The sequence below is a fragment of the Euleptes europaea genome, chromosome 2 (assembly GCF_029931775.1).
Source record: "Euleptes europaea isolate rEulEur1 chromosome 2, rEulEur1.hap1, whole genome shotgun sequence".
Taxonomy (NCBI): Eukaryota; Metazoa; Chordata; class Lepidosauria; order Squamata; family Sphaerodactylidae; genus Euleptes; species Euleptes europaea.
The window spans coordinates 119,051,527-119,067,953 of NC_079313.1; the positions used below are offsets into that span (position 1 = coordinate 119,051,527).

Below are 16,427 nucleotides of genomic sequence, written 5' to 3' on the forward strand. Positions count from 1 at the left end.
AACGTGGTATCTTCCTGTTTTGAGAGGCATACTTAGTCCTAGAGGTCTACATCTGTTAATTCAAGGGTGGGGAACGTTTTCAAGGCAAGAGACTTTCGGAGGTGTTTTGCCATTGCATACCTTCATGTCTTGACCCTGGTATTCCTTGAGGTCTCCCATCCAAATACTAGCCAGGGCCAACCCTGCACAGAAAATCTTTCTTGAATAGTTGAGTTTTGCATAGTTTAAAGAAGGCCAGGATATAGTGGGAGCTTTCCTGACCTTCTCGGGGAGATCTCACCAGAACTGGCAGACTGTTTAGAAACTAATTTTTAAGTTGATAATTCTGTATGGCCAGTGAATGAGGTTATAAATATCCAAATGGCCCCTGGCAGAAAAAAGGTTCCCCACCCCTGCTTTATAGGAAAACTTTTAGCCCAATTGCCATTCAGGGTTCCTTTGCTGAAAGCATCAATAATTGTCACAGCTATTAAAGACTGCAATAAATTTCCTTCCGTTGGAAGATTTAGGCTGAACTATGGGATTAAAAAAAAAGACGTTTGCTGGCAAATTGTCCACAAAGGCCATGTGATGAAAGGTAGAAAACAATCTTCCCTCCCATGAAGTTGTGTATTACTGCAGCCGCTATTCCCATGTCATGCCTGTTAATGAGCTGTCAAATCCATCCCACAAAACCACCACTTTTGAACACACATTTAAGGCCTTTTGTAATCCTAACAGAGCCAAGCTCAGTAACACTTGAGCAAATCCAGGTTGCTGAAGAGTGTAAATACAGATTCAGAAGCTGGAATTTCCATTAAATACTAAAACAGACATTTTAGGCAGGTTCACATGATGAATTTCCGCATACTATCATGTACATCACTGCACAGAGAAATGTTGTGAGTAAACTGTACACTAGGAGATGAACTTATACAATGTAGACTTGTAGAAGAAACATGGGAGCTGCCAGCTAGCATTTAGATAAATACCAATACCAATAAGAAGTCCCCACAGTTGAATGAGGAAATACTGAGCATGACATTATATCACAGACCTTGTTTAGCTATTACAAGATCTATTTTTAACTGTTACAGGATCTCAGAGCCACCACACCTATCTCTGAGATCACTGCTACTACAAAAATACAACCACAACAATGGAGAAGACAACCACAAACAATGGACGGTATGTGCAGAGAACTGAAGATGCCTTGGTATTAGCAGGGAAGATTAGTAGAAGAGCTGGTTTTTATATGCTGACTTTCTCGACCACTTAAGGAAGAATCAAACTGGCTTACAATCACCTTCCCTTCTCCTCCCCAAAACAGACACCCTGTGAGGTAGGTGGGGCTGAGAGAGCTCTAAGAGAGCTGAGACTAGCCCAAGGTCACCGAGCTGGCTTCATGTGTAGGAGTGGGGAAACAAATCCAGTTCACCAGATTAGGGTCCGCCGCTCATGTGTAGGAGTGGGGAATCAAACCTGGTTCTCCAGATTAGAGTCCATTGCTCCAAACCACCGCTCTTAACCACCACACCACGCTGGCTCTACAGCTCTCCTTGGCTGTTGGGGGAGACAAAAGAAACAACTTCCTTCTGTCTGCTAGAGGTTTGACTGAATGGGCCCCACAGCACTCAAATAGCCAGTTGTCACACCCTGCAAAGACAGGCTTCTCCTACTGCAGTCTGACAGGTGGGTGTTTTGAACGCTACCTTTTTAGGCCATCCCACAATTCTCCATGGCTGAACAGCATTCGAACTCAGAACTCTCAAGCCTCCGTTAAAAACTTTATTTTCCAGGCCATAATGGCACTCTCAAATAAGAGTGCTTCATTTGCTAAGACTTTGCTAACCACTTTTCTTTGAGTGCTGGTCAGGAAGGAAATGGAGTTGGGGAAATGGAGCCATGACTCAAACTTTCAGCTCTGAGCACAGCCTGCTAGCAAAACGCCATTGCTGCCGCTTTCACATACTTCTCTCCTCTCTTCAATAGCAATGTAGGATCCCAGTATGGCAGGAGAATCTGATTTCACAAGAATTAGATTTCACAAATATAGGTTTGTGCCAGGGACCTTCAGATGGTGACCTCTGCTTCTAGGCTTTTACAGAGTTCCAGCTAAGGGGGAGAAAACTCCCTCATTAGCGGGGGGGGGGGGAGGGGGAGGAGGTTCCAATTAATTTGTCTGACCGTGACAAAACAACCTGCTACACTGTTAAAATAGAAGCAACACCAACTACGTTGTGCTCTAGATCTTTTGAAAGAGAATCAAACTAGCCAGAAATGACCTTTAAATGCTTGCAGTCTTAATTCAAGAAATCTATCCATTACACGTAGAAGTCCATGTTCTGCATTCCAAATAGCTCAACAAAAGGTGGGCATAAGAAATGTGTGTGGGGGGGAAAGCAGGAACGCACCCACTGACCCCAACCTGATCTCTACATGATGAGGATGCAGAAGAGTCTGTGGAAGTACCTGCTGTTTGTACGCAAGCTTTCTACGCGTATGATAGAAAAAAGAGCTTGAGTGTGCAAAGGCTCATGCAAAAATTGGGGCAGCAACCCACTACTCCCGCCAACTGATTGATTACATCCCCCTCATTTTCAGAAAGTGCACTCTATGTGCAGTGACCGAGGGCCACACCATCCCAATTTATACAAAGCAGACACACTGCTCCTGTATTTACAATATGTCTTTCAGCGAACACAGTAACGTGAAGCTGCGATTTCACACTTGCACAATAACCATCACATACACACATAAGCTCATCTTACCCATAAACAGCATGTTGTTCACTACACAGACGTACAATGCATACACGGGAAACGTAACTGGCAAAACATGGAGCCATTATGAAGCAAAACAGGCAGAAAAACATGGAAAATAAGGGGAAGCAGATGGGATAGTACCTTTGGGAGAACACGAAATCTGTACAAGTCCAACACTGCCAGCTTCCCTCTGCTTTCTCAGACTTTGCCCAAACCTTTGCCCAAACCTTACTTTCTCAGACTTTGCTCAAACCTTACCGCAACTAGAAACCTGAACACATGAAGCTGCCTTATTCTGAATTAGACCCTTGGTCCATCAAGGTCAGTATTGTCTACCCAGACCAGCAGCGGCACTCCAGGGTCTCAGATAGAGGTCTTTCCCATCACCTACTCGCCTAGTCCCTTTAGCTGGAGAGGCCAGGGATTGAGCATGGGACCTTCTGCATGCCAAGGAGAGGCTCTACCACTGAGCCACAGCACCTTGCTTTTAAAGTTCTGTACACTCCTGTGAACGTTTCACTGCTCTAAATTGCCACTCATCTCCCATGACCAGGAAGTCTGTAAATTTCTCGAACTGCCCATCAAGGTGCCACAAATGGGATCCAACTACCTGCTCATGTTTATCATATGGCATCTGTTCAGATGTGAGTGAGGAGGGCGGGATAGCGGCAACATAAGAAGAGCCCTGCTGGATCAGGGCAGTGGTCCATCTAGTCCAGGATCCTGTTTCACACATGCATGGTCACACACATGAAGCTGCCTTATAGTGAATCAGACCATCGGTCCATCAAGGTCAGTATTGTTTACTCAGACCAGCAGCAGCTCTCCAGGGTCTCAGGTAGAGGTCTTTCACATCACCTACTTGCCGAGTCCCTTCAACTGGAGATGCTAGGGATTGAACCTGGGACCTTCTGCCTGCAAAGCAGATGCTCTACCACTGAGCCACAGTCACTCCCCAAGTGGCCAACCTGTTGCCCTGGAGAGCAAACAAGGTTATGAAGGCCAAGGCCATCCCGCTATTGTCTCCAAGCACTGATATTCAGAGGTTTACTGCCTCTGTGTGTGGAGGTTTGCTCTATTCACCATGGCTTAGAACCACTGATGGACCTCTCCTCCATTAATCTGTCTAATCCACTTTTAAAGCCATTTATGCCCATATCACTGTGGCAGTGAATGCCACAATTTAATCACCAACTCATTTTCTCCACTTTATAGTTGAGAATTCACAGCCCATCAGCTTCACTGAATGCCTCTGAATTAAAGTATTATAAGACAGAGGGGAAAAGTTCTGTCCATCCGCTTTCTCTACTCCTTGTGTATTGTTATAAACTTTTATCATATATCCTTTCCATTTTCTTTTCAATCCCTTTCTAATCACCCCGGCATGCCTTTTGCCTTTTTCACTGCTCTCATAACCCAAATGCATTTTCATCCAGATATCTACTACAATCTCTGGATCCTTCCCCCTTTCTAGCTTGCCCAGTTCAGATCTCATCTATGTATATTTAAAGTTAGGATTTTTGTTTCAGTGTACATCACCTTACACTTACCTACACTGAGTTTCATTTGCTACATTATTGCCACTCTTCTTATTTAGACAGATCCTTCTACAGTTCATCACAGTCTGCTTTGTTTTTCACCATACTGAATAATTGGTTACCATCTACAAACTTGGCCAATGTGTTATACATTCCCAATTCCAGATCATTTATGAGCAAATTAAATATCACTGATCCCAATACTGATCATTGTGGGATGCCACTTCCCTTCATTCTGAGATCGGTCAGTTTACTTTCCGCTTCCTGTCATTTAACCAATTTTTAAATCAAAACCCACCCACTTATCTCATGACTGCCAAGCTTTTCCATTATCTTACCATAGAATATTGGGTAAGAGCAAGAGACCAGTAGCATCTTAAAGACTAACAACATTTCTGGCAGGGTATGAGCTTTTGTGAGCCACTGAGCAGTGCCAGAAATGTTGTTAGTCTTTATGGTGCTACTAGTCTCTTGATTTTTTCCATGGCTATTGACAGACTTACAGGGCTACCCATCGTGATCTCTCTACGGTAAGTTTGTCAAAAACTTTTTAGAAATCCAAATATAATGTTTACTGGATCACCCTTATCCTTGTTAACCTTCTCCAAAAACTCGAAGAGGTTCAGGAAGCAAGACTTCCCTATGCAAAAGCTATGCTAATTTTCTGCTTACTTAGAATGAGTAAACATCCACTCATGTAAAGACGACAATAACAGGATGCTAAGTCTGCCCTCAAGAAGCAAACTGGTAAAAAAAAAAAATCTTGTAAGATGCAAAAACAATATTCATTCTTTGCAGACTGTGGAGATGACCGCTCCCTGCTCAGAAGTGGAAGGGGACAGGCTGACAAACAGAATTAAATCAAGAAGATCAGCTTGCAAGGCAACGGCATTCACAAGCCTCACTCACTTGAAGCCTGGACTGGGTGGAGTTTTGTCTTTCATTGCACAAGAAAGGGACCTAAAAAAGAACACTTATAAGGCGTAGTCACATGAGACAGTGTTGCCACATGCGCTGCCTGACCTCCCGCCCTGGGGAGTTACTACAGCAAGTACGTGACTTTCCTTGATTGAAGGCGGGACTTCACAGATTCCCAATCAGGCTGGCCAAGACCTGTGGAGGGCACTGTGGTGGGGGGATGTGGTTTGGATTCAGGGCACGGTATGATTTATAGATAGATTTGAATATTGTATTAATGGAGAAACAGTGCGCTGAATCTGTAATTTTTATTTTTTTTGAGTTTTGTACTTTGTATTTCTTTTTTCTTTTCTTTTTTCTTTTCTTTTTTTGTGTGTGTTTATTATGAAAATAAATATATTTATATATATATATATATATAAAAAAAGACCTTGTCATATGTCAAGTTAAAGAACTTCACTCTGCCAGAAATTTTAAGGGAGTCCACCAAGCTTTCAAGATACCAACCCTGCACTGATCTAAACTCCTCCTAAATACTGGAACTCTATGCGGGCCACCACATGATCTATAAATCCAACTCAGTCTCCCCCTTTTCCATTATTTTACCTGAACCTGATTATTTCTTAAAGAGGGGGTTACCGCACTTTGTATTCCCAGCGATGTATTAAAAGTTTGAAAATGTTATAAAAAAAACATTGCTTTAAAAGGGTTTTTGGATACCACGGCTTATAAATGGTTGGAAGGCGTCTTCACAGCTAAAGGGGCCAAACAAAGTGTGAACAGTATTTTTTATAACATTTTCAAACTCTTAATATATCGCTGGGAATACAAGTGTGGTAACAGCCTATAAGAAACTTCAGCAGAGGTTATGAAGTTTCTGCAAGTCTGCATTCTAACTGCCAGTCCTAATTATCCTATGATGCCTACATAAAGCCATGAGAACAGCTGAAAACAGGAAGCAAACTTTTTGCATGTGCTATCCACGGACAGGATTTCCAAAGGATTAGCACGCATTTGCTTTCTGGCCACCCTTCTCTCTGCCCAACACTTCTGACCTAGTGATACAGCACATGCTTTGGATGCCTAAGGACCCAAGTTCAATCCCTGGCACCTCCACCTACAGGGTATCAGATAGGAAGCACTGCGAAAAGACCTCTGCCTAAGACCCTGGAGAGCTGCTGCCAGTCAAAACAGACAGTACTGAGCAAGACGAACTAATAGTCTCTCTCAGGATGGCAGGGTTACAGGCCCAAGTAGCAGTTACCTATTATTAATATTAACCAAAACCACACACTCAAAGAGGGCAAATTGTACAAAAGAATGGCCAAGTCTATTTTGTGGGTAATCGAAGCCAGACTTGAACATGTGGACAAACACATTAAATCCCATGTATGTACCCTGCAGTAAAAACTATCCGATAAGGAAGTTGAAATCCTCTTGCCAAGATAGGAAGCAGTCCCACACAAGCACCTCCTCCCATGGAAGGACAGCCATATAACCGTGTTTTACAATGCAGCAGACATTTCAATTAAGAGGTTTAAACAGCTGGACAGCGAAATATAAACTTAAGTGCTATTATTAGTATCTGAAGCAAGCACTAATGCTAATTAGAACCTCCATTTCTACCATTAAAAAAATTCAGTGAAAGCCTTTTTTTTCCCTGAAGAGGGAGAAGAGGAACAGCCTACCCTTTCATTGATGGAATGAATAAAACAGTTATTTTATGTGGCCTGTAACTCACCCTATGGCTTGAGGTGGGAAGCAATACCATATTCTTCCCTATTGCTGGCTACCAAGACCTCAGCCAAATAAAAACATTTATATGTTTTTTCTAAGATGTTGAAGAGTCCCTAGGGGACAAAAATCAGAATCTTAAAAAAAAAGCCAATTCACATAAAAGAATCTCAAACGTTAAGTATGCCATGCAGATACATTGGGAAAAGGTTGAAAAATTCCTGTTTGAGCTGTAACAGCTTGGCTGGCTGTCCTCCTGGCGCTGTGTCTTCAAAGAGTAGTTTTCACAGAGTATATAATGCCAAAGGCAAGTCCCACACCAATTACACACGCTTGTGGGTATTGTAACCATTGCTTGTTCCCTGACAGCAAACTGATACAACTGAAGCATCTTGTTTGCACTGAGGCTTATTTACAAAACTTACACCCCACCTTTCTGCCCTCTTCAGGGCCACCAAGTCTTAACGAAAACAGACAACCATGCTGATCACTGAAGGGGCACGAAAAGCCATTACGCCAAGGGCTGTCATTTGTTTAAATTAATCATTACTGATTACCCACACTAGTTCAATAAGAAGGGTACTTCCTTTAGGAAGGGGCATGTTTTTTGGTTTTAGATTATGCACGTATATGTGGCAGCAGCCAAGCACCAAATTCCAGGAGGCGATATAAGACTAGGATATAAATCACCAGGAGCAGATGGGATATCAATAGAGCTATTCCAAGCCACAGAAACGGAGTCCATCAAAATCTTGACAAGAATATGCCAACAGATATGGAAAACGAAACAATGGCCCACAGACAGGAAACGATCCATTTACATTCCAATTCCCAAGAAAGGAGACATCAAAGAGTGCAGCAACTATCAGACCATCACATTAATTTCTCACGCAAGTAAAGTGATGCTCAAAATATTGTCGAAGGCTTTCACGGTCAGAGTTCATTGGTTCTTGTAGGTTATCCGGGCTGTGTGACTGCAGTGTTAATCCTCTGAAGATGCCTGCCACAGCTGCTGGCAAAATGTCAGGAAAGAAAATACCAAGACCACGGTCACACAGCACGGATAACCTACAAGAACCAATGATGCTCAAAATATTACAGCAAAGGCTGTTACCATATATAGAAGGAGAAATGCCTGATGTTCAAGCTGGTTTCAGAAAAGGAAGAGGCACTAGAGATCATATTGCAAATATACGCTGGTTACTGGAGCATACAAGAGAATTTCAGAAGATAATCAGCTTGTGTTTCATAGATTACAGCAAAGCTTTTGACTGTGTGGATCATGAAAAGCTATGGCTGGTTTTAAAGGAAATGGGTGTGCCTGTACATCTGATCGTTTTGATGCGCAACCTGTACTCTGGACAAGAGATCACAGTTAGAACAGAATATGGAGAAACGGAATGGTTTCCAATTGGCAAAGGAGTCAGACAAGGATGTATTTTATCTCCCTATCTCTTCAATCTGAGCAAGGCTGTAAAAGATAGGACATTTTGGAGGACTTTCATTCATAGGGTCGCCATGAGTCGGAAGCGACTTGACAGCACTTAACACACACACACACACACCTCTCTTCAATCTATATGCAGAACATATAATTAGGAAAGCTGGATTAGATTTAGATGAAGGTGGAGTGAAAATTGGAGGAACATTAATAATTTGAGATATGCCGATGACACTACATGATTGGCAGAAAATAGTGAAGATTTGAAACGACTACTGCTGAAAGTTAAAAGAGAAAGAGCCAAAGCAGGACTACAGCTGAACATCAAGAAAACAAAAGTAATGACTACAGGAGAATTACACAACTTTAAGGTTGACAATGCCATCGCATTTCCTATTATTATCTATGTGTGAAAGCTGGACAGTGAAGAAAGCTGATAGGAAGAAAATAGATTCCTTCGAAATGTGGTGTTGGAGGAGGGTGTTACGGATACCGTGGACTGCCAAAAAAACTAATCAATGGGTTATAGATCAAATTAAGCCTGAACTGACCCTAGAAGCTAAAATAACTAAACTGAGGCTATCGTACTTTGGTCACATTATGAGAAGACAAGAGTCACTGGAAAAGACAGTCATGCTAGGAAACGTTGAGGGCAGCAGGAAAAGAGGAAGACCCAACAAGAGATGGATTGACTCAATAAAGGAAGCCACAGCCTTCAATTTGCAAGATCTGAGCAAGGCTGTCAAAAATAGGACATTTTGGAGGACTTTCATTCATAGGGTTGCCATGAGTCGGAAGCGACTTGATTGCACTTAACACACACACACATATAAGACTGGGACCCCAGGCACTTTCACACATGCAAGCTGTAACCAAGGCAATCCTATATGATTTGATTAATCAGAATAAAAACAGACCCCTGGGTTAATTTCTTTAGACTTTAAAAGCATATTAATTTGTATTAATGCAAGACTTTACAGACAACCAGATGTCCCTTTTTAAAAAATCCACTGCCTGGTTTAAGCCAGCTGCATGCTTTCAAACCCCCGGGAAAAGGATACTAAGGAAGAAGCCCACTCAACGCCACGCAGCAGCCCTAACTCCAACCAGAACGAGTGAATGGGCCGCCACAGGTTGGAAAACTTTCGTTATCGCCTCACTGATCCACGTTCGAGCAACGCCTGTTCCAAAGGGGCCAGTTCACACGTTCACTCCCCACTATCATGCGTGCTTGGGGGGGGAGAGAGATCAAAAAATGAACACGCGCGTCTGAACCAGGCCACACTAACCGCGTTCGGGCGCACACGTAATGCATTTTCTTTATATATATATATATATATATATATATATATATATATATATATATATATATATATATATATATATATATATATATATATATATAAAATTTTCTTCATTTAATATATCCATAAAAACAATAATAATAAAGAGAAAACAAATAGTATTTCTAATTTAACAATCAAATGACTTTCCCCTCTCCCGTCTAAAATTAAATTGCCTCATCTTTTGCTAACAGGACTAATCCCAATATAATTTTAATTAATCTGTTCTGGTCGTATCCAACATTATGAAACCAATGCCTGACAGAAACACGTAATGCATCTTCGATACGCGCCTACGGGGAGGGAGGGGGGGGAAATGCACGTAACGTCTGAAGCGGCTCTCCACGCCGCGCACAGAACCGGAGTCCCGCCCCTGCCCGGAGGTCCGCGCGCTCACCGGGCGAGTAGAGCTCCGCCAGCTCCCGGGCTCCGGCGTGCTGGGCTCCCCAGCGGGGACCGGCGGCCTCCCGGGCAGCTGACGCAGCGGCCTCCGCCTCAGACGACGCCCCGTCCGGCTCGGGGTGGGTCCCCGGCGGCGAGCGCGGGGCGCCTTCGGCCAGGGCCCCGGCGCGGCCTCGTCCCGCCGCCTCTTCGCCCGGCCGCTCCCCGACGCCGGCCTCGCCTTGCAGCTCCGGGCCCGCCGCTCGCGCCCCGGGCCCCGCGGAGCCGCCCGGCGCCGGAGCCAGCGAGGAGGAGGAGGGCGGCGGCGGGAAGAGCAGCATCGCAAGGAAAAGCCAGCCGGAGCTCCCTCGCGCGACCCGCCGCCGCCGCTGGCGGAGCTGAAAAAAGGAACGGGCGTCCGGGCGCTCCGCCCCCTGGCGCCCTCCCTCCCGCAGGAGGAGGAACCGGCCAATCGGCGCCGCCCGCGCGCACACTCGCCGGCCTATGGCGGAGGGCGAGCGTCCCGCCCCGTCCAATGGCGGCGCAGCATGGGGGGAGAACCGCTGGCCTGGCGGCTCCCGGGTCCCGCCCACAGTTCTTCTGAAAGGAAAGCGTCGGGAGGGGGGAGCGGAGGGGGGGAGTGACCCGTGCGCAGTGGTATGATGCACGTTGTCAAGAAATAAGATACGCATATGCTACCCACCAAAATGTGCATGAAAAATAGAGTAGCCGTGCCACACCGACACTCCAACGAAACCTCAAAATTGAGATACCAGAAAAAGAAAAAGAAAAGATACAAATATGCCACCCACCAAACTGTGCAAGAAAAATAGAGTAGCCGTGCCACACCGACACTCCAACGAAACCTCAAAATTGAGATACCCGAAAAAGAAAAAGAAATATACGAATATGCCACCCACCAAACTGCAAGAAAAAAAGAGTAGCCATGCCACACCGACACTCCAACGAAACCTCAAAATTGAGATACCAGAAGAAGAAGAAAACTTGGATAAAAAAGATGCTGGAACTGACCGAGATGGCGAAATTTACAGCTTTGATAAACCAGAATGATAATGTACAATTTTGGGGGGAATGGGAGGCTTGGAGAATGTACTGTGAAAATCATTTTTTAATGGGAACATTTAAAGGATAGTCTTTGATTTAATCCCTTATTTACACTTTGTACTGATTTTTATATTAGGTATTGATATAATAATGTTGGATACGACAAGAACGGGTTAATTAAAATAATATTGGGGTTAGTACCGTTAGCGAAAGTTTATACAATTTATTTCTAGATGGAAGAGGGAGAGGGGGAAGGCATTTTATTGTTAAATTAGAGATATTACTTGTTTTTCTTTTTATTATTACTATTATATAGTTTTTGTTGATATATTACATGAAGAAAAATAAAAAAATATTATAATAAAAAAAGAAACCTCAAAATTAGGGTTGCCAGCCTCCAGGAACTTAGCAAACCAAAAACAGCACAAATTAGCTAGACACAAAAATTATGTAGTAGTGGTATTTAATTTCATAACCACCACTGATACTATATAGGCAAAAACAACTGATACTGGTTATAGCCTTCAATATACAACGCCAAAAATAAGGCTATGCCTTTTTACAATCAAGTAACAGGGTTAGAAGTAAGTCCATTAAAGGGGGTACAGCATCTCCCTTTCTTCCAGAGATATGCTTCTTGAGAGTAGTTATTCAACAGAAGCCCGGTAATCTTTCTGTTTCGGCTGTAGACGCCTTCCTCAGGGACCACTGAATAATACAAAATTCATAATTAACAAATACATTCTAGCAACTTGGCAAAATCATAAGAGGAACAAAACAGAGAATCATACTCACACGCTGGCTGTTATTAACAAGCCTATGCGCTGGCAAATTCCAAGAGGTGCTACACCTAATTTTAAGTGGTGCAGTCACATGTAAAAGTCAAACATTAAAGAGTCAGTTACATATTGCATTGAAAGAGATCTGATACCAATTAAAGAGACAGCTGATACACACGCCTTATTACAAATAGCATGCCAAATCCATCAAAGTATTCAATCCTTTTGGATATAAAGTGTCAAACAGATGAATATATTTAGATTCTTGGCATCTTAATATGAGATCCACATCTGATCTATCATAATTCTGTCTATTAAAACGCCATAATACAAAGAATGATAAGTCTTCGTCAGTGTGATTCTTGTCTAAGAAATGCTGTGTTAAAGGAGCCTCCAATACATGTTGCCTAATCCTGGACCTATGTTCACTTATGCGATACTTGATTTGTCTGTGGGTCTTCCCAATGTACCAATAATGGCATGCACATTTTATCACATAAATCAGATGTTTAGAGTCACAGTTGTTGAAACTCTCGATCATGAATTTGTGGCCAGTAGCTGGATTTATGATTTATGATCCATGAACCTGCAACTTTGGCAGGAACCACATTCAAAATTGCCCTTAGGTAGGTTAGTGTCAGGCTGCTATCTCGGTTTCAGTATTGCCTCTGTATCTGTGCTGAACTGTCTAGACTCAAGGTCGACCTCACATACCAAAGCCTGGGAATGCTACCCCTGGGAAAGTGTATTCTGCTTGTGCGTTATTGATGCTTTGTAATCTCCCGCCATTTACTGCCTTATATTATCCTCCAGCTAGTGAGACTCTCATAGCTGCCATACTTTCCTGTTTGCACTGTATTGCCTTTTTGACCAGTAAAAGCCATCTGCTTGGATTCTATATGACTCTGTGGTGATTTCTGGTTCTAAGGGTCAGGAGCTGACATTATGGCAGCTATCTCACCTTCTTCATTGTACTACTAGCCAGGCTGGAGCCCGAGGGGGGTTCGCCTGCCACTTGGATGGGAGCTGGGAGGCTCTCCGAGTGACCTACTACCCTGGATTCCTCTCCGGAGGATCCCACCTTGTTACAGGACATAGTCACTGAACTTTTTCGAACTACCCGAGAGGTTTGCCGCTTGAGGGGACTGGTACAGGAACAGTGGCAATCTCTAAGAGGGGTTCTCTGGATGTTGACGTCTGAGGATACTAATACTCGTTTAGATCTTCAGGATTTGGATCAATTACTGGACGATGCCCGGTTGGCAACTGAGGATTTACAAGTACTAACTGGACTTTTGGACAACCTTATTTCTCGGGGGACTTTTCCCTCTGTTACCCTGGGAAACGCTGCCATGGCAGGTGCCCCGCAGGAGGGTTTTTCCCTAATACCTGATGCGGCCAGCTGTCAAGCTGAAGCCAAGCGGGTCGCTATTCGCACCGCTCTTCTCCTTGTGGAATGTACAAAGGACACCCCGGTGGCCACCTTGGCTCAATGTTTGACCTCGACATTTGGAGCCGAGGCACCCGCGCTGGCAGTTCGAATACAACCATTGCTCGGCGGGGAATCCGACCCCATACTCACACTCCTGGAAACGGAGCTTTTACCGCGTGTTACGGCAGAGGCTGCCTTGAGACTTGAGAACGCCAAAGTTCTTGCGGATAAGGAAGCTGCTGAAGCAGCTAAGGCGTCAGCCGAGGCTCTGGCCGCAAAGGATAGGGATCGGGTGAAAATGGATACTCGCCCCAAGGACACTGTACAGGGACTGCTAGGTCTCTCTTTTTCCCCGGCGTTTGTCCCGTCGCGCACGACCCAACGCGCACGCCGCCTTGCTGACCGACGCCGAGACTCCGAAGAGTCTGAGGACGAGGATCTCTATGGAGACAGCTCTCAATGGGCCACGAGTTTCCGAACTGGCAAGCCTCATCTTACCGGGGGCCCAAGCGAGGATGTTCACCTCTTACGAGCCCAGAATTGAGAGCTCACCGGCCGTGTTGATCAACTCCAAGAGCTAATGGAGCATATGCTTCAGGATAACAGGCAATTACAACAAGCCCTGCTAGCCCAAGTACAGCCCGCTCCAATACCGGGTCAGGGGGTGCCCGTCCAACCACCCGCTAATGTACCTGCTCCACTCCTGCCTCCCGGAGCTCCTGTTGTTCCTCCACCCGGACCACCCGTGCAACCGGGTCAGCCTGCACCCGGTCCTTGGAAGCAACTCAAATTGAGAACTACGTACGATGGATCTCTCGAGACTCTGCCTTGTTTCTTGCATCAAGTGGACAGCTATATGCGAGAACAAGGGCAACTTTTCCCCACGGGGGACAGCCGGGTGCGCTATGTGGCTTCCCTTCTGACAGGTAAAGCAGCTGACTGGATGGCCCTCCAGTTCGATACCCGCTCCCGCTCTATACGTTCCCTCAACAACTTCATGACTGCTCTGAGAAGGAGGTTTGAAGACCCCTTTCTGGGGGAACGAGCCAAAGCAGAACTCTTACAACTAAGACAGGGCTCTGCTCCAGTTCGAGAATTTGCCGATGAATTTCAACGACTGGCGAGTAAAATTGTGGGTTGGCCCGAGGCCACCCTAATTCACCATTTCAGGGAAGCCCTGCACCCTGATATTCTGAACTGGTCATACATGCGGGGTGATCCCGATACCCTTGAAGAGTGGATTCTATTGGCCGAGGAGTGGAAAGCCGCCGACGCTTTATTTCTCTTGTCCGTCAAAAGCACAAGGACAAAAGCACCCAAAAACCCTGAGGCGTGTGCATCCCGTTTTCCACATTAGCCTCCTGAAACCCCATATTGCTTCTCCACAATGGCATCCTGATCCGCCTCCCGAACAGCCCATTATGGTGGGGGGGGGGAAGAACACTTCGAGGTCTCCAAGATCCTTGACTCTCGCATTCACCATGGAAATCTACAGTATTTAGTCTGTTGGAAACACTTCCCCCCTGCCTATGATGAATGGGTTCGCGCACGAGATGTCTCCGCCCCCAAACTCATCAGTGCCTTTCACGTTGCCTACCCGGATAGACCAGCCCCCTTGCAGAATGGGAGGGGGTCTTAAGGGGAGCAGGATGTCAGGCTGCTATCTCGGTTTCAGTATTGCCTCTGTATCTGTGCTGAACTTTCTAGACTCAAGGTCGACCTCACATACCAAAGCCTGGGAATGCTACCCCTGGGAAAGTGTATTCTGCTTGTGCGTTATTGATGCTTTGTAATCTCCCGCCATTTACTGCCTTATATTATCCTCCAGCTAGTGAGACTCTCATAGCTGCCATACTTTCCTGTTTGCACTGTATTTCCTTTTTGACCAGTAAAAGCCATCTGCTTGGATTCTATATGACTCTGTGGTGATTTCTGGTTCTAAGGGTCAGGAGCTGACAGTTAGAAAATGACTCTCCACATGGTTTGTTACTTGCCAAAATGTCACAAAAAGATCTGGTTCGTTTGTATGTGTGGTGGTAACTGACAGCCAGGTAGATGTTGAACTAAATGCCAATGTATGCGAATCACCTGTCTAATTAAGGGAGACAATGAAGTATACTGCAAGACACGGGTGACACAATCCAAGCAATGTGCCATTGATTGTGATAATAACTGAGTCAGAGATTTATCTCGGGTTCTAGCCATGGCTTGCTTGATAATTTTGGTGGGGTACCCACGATGTTTTAACTCAGCACTAAACTGTTTATCTGCTTGTAAAAAATCATCTCTATTTGTAGCATTCCTTTTAAGACGAAGCAGCTGACTGTAAGGTAAGTTGTCCCTTAAATGGGGTGGGTGGAAAGATTCATAATGCAACAGCGTGTTGCGTAACATTGCTTTTCTATGTGGACGGACTCCTAATTTACCATCCTGTTTCTTAAAGACGTCCAAAAACGCAATTTCCAAGCTGTTATTTTCCCCACTAAATTTAATGTTGGGGTCTCGCTCATTAATCCATGAGAAAAAATTCATTAAAGCATACCGAGTCCTGCATCACCAAAAAAACATCATCCACGTACCTAACGTAGAGATGGATCTTATCACTAAGAGGGTTGTTGTTGAAGATGTGTGCTTGCTCAAAAGCAACCATGTAAATGTTTGCGATTGATGGCGCGCATGCTCATCCCATCGCGACGCCATGAATCTGTAGGTAAAATTTCTCATTATACATAAAGTAGTTTTTCTCCATAACAATGTCCAACAGGTTAAGCAACAATGAGGTTGGCGGTTGTTAGTCAGGTCTAGAGTTTAATAGCTCAGTTATAATGCTACAAACGGCCTCAAGCGGCACATTCGTATACAACTCGTTGATGTCCATTGTACATAGAACTGAATTTAAAACAATAACCCATTAAAATAGTTTAAAATACAATTTAAAATAGCCTAATAATGCCCCTCAATGGCGCCAAAACTCCAGAGATAGAAATCTGCAGGTAACAGATGAATCTAACCACTCCCTGAGGTGGTATGGAAGGGGTAGTGCTATAGCATC

The 16,427-nt window shown here is 44.5% G+C and overlaps 1 protein-coding gene across 1 annotated transcript in view; it reads right to left on the reverse strand.

Moving 5' to 3' along the window:
* Nucleotides 1-16,025, reverse strand: part of PEDS1 (plasmanylethanolamine desaturase 1) — a 47,241-nt gene extending 31,216 nt beyond the window's left edge. The window contains exons 1-2 of the mRNA XM_056844882.1: nt 15,955-16,025; nt 10,116-10,699 (exon numbers count right to left, since the gene is read on the reverse strand). Coding sequence (XP_056700860.1) covers nt 10,116-10,699; nt 15,955-16,025 — 655 coding nt within the window. The remainder of the gene's footprint in view (nt 1-10,115; nt 10,700-15,954) is intronic.
* Nucleotides 16,026-16,427: the final 402 nt, after the last annotated feature.